Source organism: Engraulis encrasicolus, chromosome 19 (assembly GCF_034702125.1).
Source record: "Engraulis encrasicolus isolate BLACKSEA-1 chromosome 19, IST_EnEncr_1.0, whole genome shotgun sequence".
Taxonomy (NCBI): Eukaryota; Metazoa; Chordata; class Actinopteri; order Clupeiformes; family Engraulidae; genus Engraulis; species Engraulis encrasicolus.
Window position 1 is genome coordinate 4,562,516 of NC_085875.1, and position 2,500 is coordinate 4,565,015.

General features: G+C 39.5%; 2 protein-coding genes across 4 annotated transcripts in view; one reads left to right on the top strand and one right to left on the bottom strand.

Moving 5' to 3' along the window:
• Window positions 1-326, bottom strand: part of si:ch211-10a23.2 (Galectin-related protein A-like) — a 2,431-nt gene extending 2,105 nt beyond the window's left edge. The window contains exon 1 of the mRNA XM_063223983.1: window positions 264-326. Coding sequence (XP_063080053.1) covers window positions 264-290 — 27 coding nt within the window. The 5' untranslated portion in view covers window positions 291-326. The remainder of the gene's footprint in view (window positions 1-263) is intronic.
• A 2,151-nt stretch (window positions 327-2,477) lies between these two features.
• Window positions 2,478-2,500, top strand: part of zfyve26 (zinc finger, FYVE domain containing 26) — a 60,526-nt gene continuing 60,503 nt past the window's right edge. For all 3 annotated transcript variants that reach the window (XM_063183494.1, XM_063183493.1, XM_063183495.1), the window contains exon 1: window positions 2,478-2,500. This exon is cut by the window's right edge and continues 72 nt beyond it. The gene's annotated coding sequence lies outside the window, so the exon portion shown is untranslated.

A 2,500-nucleotide genomic window follows, 5' to 3' on the forward strand; every position in this document is an offset into this window, starting at 1 on the left:
TGTCTTCTGCGTCAATTTATGGAATAAAGAACGTTACACCTGATTAATGTCACGTTCTCTTGAAACTTGACTGACTCTCCGGAATTAAACAGCTGTCTGTTATTATTAGCTACGAAAATGAGTAGCCTGACCATTCTAGTATTAATCATTCTAATATTATTAAACGCTTTTTTAGTTTAAAAAATAGGACAGCTGCAATGAAATATCCGCAGATACAACAATGAGGCCTGCAAAACAAGATGATTTTATAAATTGCCACTTACATCCAGAATTTTAATATCCTGTGCCATCTCCCCTTCTCTTGTAATTTTGGATGTCGACGCAGAATCCAGCGATGACAATGCCCGTCAAGGAACAGTATGCGCACTCAGCGCAGGCTATGATGCGACTAGACCCCGCCTCGCCTTCCTCATGCTTCTGTGTTCCCATAGAGACGAGATCCCTTCTGTAGTAGGTGGCACAGGCTAGCACATCTTGAGATGCTCACTACATGTATAGGTAGTTTAAAGCTATTCTTGGCGTAGCCTATTTCATGCGCGTAATGATGCGTAATATTCTGAACAATGAAGAACACTAGCGTTCCAAATACTGCATGCAAGCCTAACAAAGCATTGGGGGCAATATGGGTAGGTGGGTTTCATATTTCCGTACAGACGCGCAGACCATGCACTTGTTCATCGCCACCGGCTCAAGTGTCCCATGACCGCCAGACAGTCGGCGGCAGCAGCGCACCACCTGGGATTTGTTTCCTTTTTTCTTGCGTGCGCAAGAAAGCACCCAAGTCCATGCTTACACACTGAGCTTCACTATTACTGAAATAGTGAACGAATGAATGAGCACCTGCTATAGAAGTGAGGTGGAGCATCTTTTGTTATCCAATAAAAGCCATATTTAGGTATACTGGAGGCTACTTAATATTTTCGCATGTAGAGCAGAGCAAATGCTCAGTGTGTCTTTCAGGATAGATCTCAAGTGCTCTCCTATTTTCTCTTTACAGAAGGCTTCTTATAGGCTACTGTACAAATAGCCTACATATAGCTGAGTCATCATGTTTAACAGACTTGCCCTATAGCCTACACCTGAACATACATTATAGAGGATAGCTTGATTTACAATATTGTCCCCCTTGAAAAATAGGCAAAGCCTATGTGTTTTTGCACTGTTGTAATGAAAACAATATCCTTTGGTGAAAAAGAAATATGATCAGCTATAAAAGGATCAACATGTCTATTGTAGAACTGCATAACCTGGCATGAAAGAGTGGTAGGTAGCCTAATGGTAAGCAAAAACAGCACTTTCTCAACGTAATCACATAAGCTGAGAGATTTGGGCAGAAACATTACCAAATATGACAAGCTGCCAAAGTTTCCCTGTAAGGTATTGCTCTTGGGGGGATTTCCCTCTGCATTTTACACAATACCGCTGCTGTGGAGATGTATTAACACAGCACACTTTCTTCCTGACCGGAACTTCAGGTGATTTATTTTATTACAGTTTTAAAATATTTGAATTACAGTAGTTGATTTGATTCTCTTCATATAGACCTATAACATAGGCATATTCTGTTAAAATGTATCAACAAAAGGTCCAGTTTCCTATAGGCCTATTTGACATATGAGCATAGGATACATGGATATTTTCACACACCCCAAGTAATTGTCGTCATGCATGCATATTCCAACAAACTAAATGGTGTGTAATAAATTTGGTTGGTGCATCAAATATTACACCATGCATGGCCTGAGCTCTGATTCTAATCCAACTGGAGTTTTGCATATGTCACCCAACAGCCTTACCCATCCTTATACATCCATGGCTGTCCAGTTATTCCCTGTTAAGGGACACAGTCCACCTGGGCCCCATTATTAGTCCGTATGGGTGTCTACATGTGGCCATAATGATTAGTCTTGTGTGACTACTCTCGTGCCATGCCAGCTGTAAAGCATCCTGTGGAGTTCCACGGGACTCCCCAAAATAATCACCTCCAGATGGCAATGGGTTGGACAAAAGATGGCTTTCTTTTCTGCATGGCAGGTGGAGGATTAAGAAATTGGAGGAGGTGAGTTGATGCTGGGCAAAGTGCCAAACTAGGTGCTGTATTGATGACTGTGGTTTTGAACTTGCATTTTTTCTTTATATAACATAATAATATATAATTTTCTTTATATAATATTATGTGTAGCCTACATTCAAGAGCAGTAGGGCTAACATGGTGAACGTGAAAGCCCAAAAATATAACTGTACAAAAACTTCAAATAAATATAAAAGCAATATAAAACGAATTAGTATATACCTAGGAATACAATGTATTATTATTATTATTATTATTATTATTATTATTATTATTATTATTATTATTATTATTATTATTATTATTATGTTATTATACAGTTTGCCAACCAATCGTGGAGCAGACGACCTTTGAACTAGACATGCATCAGCTGATGCAGTCACATGACCAGATCTGTGCACTGCTACAGCGAGGAGGACAGCAGAGAAA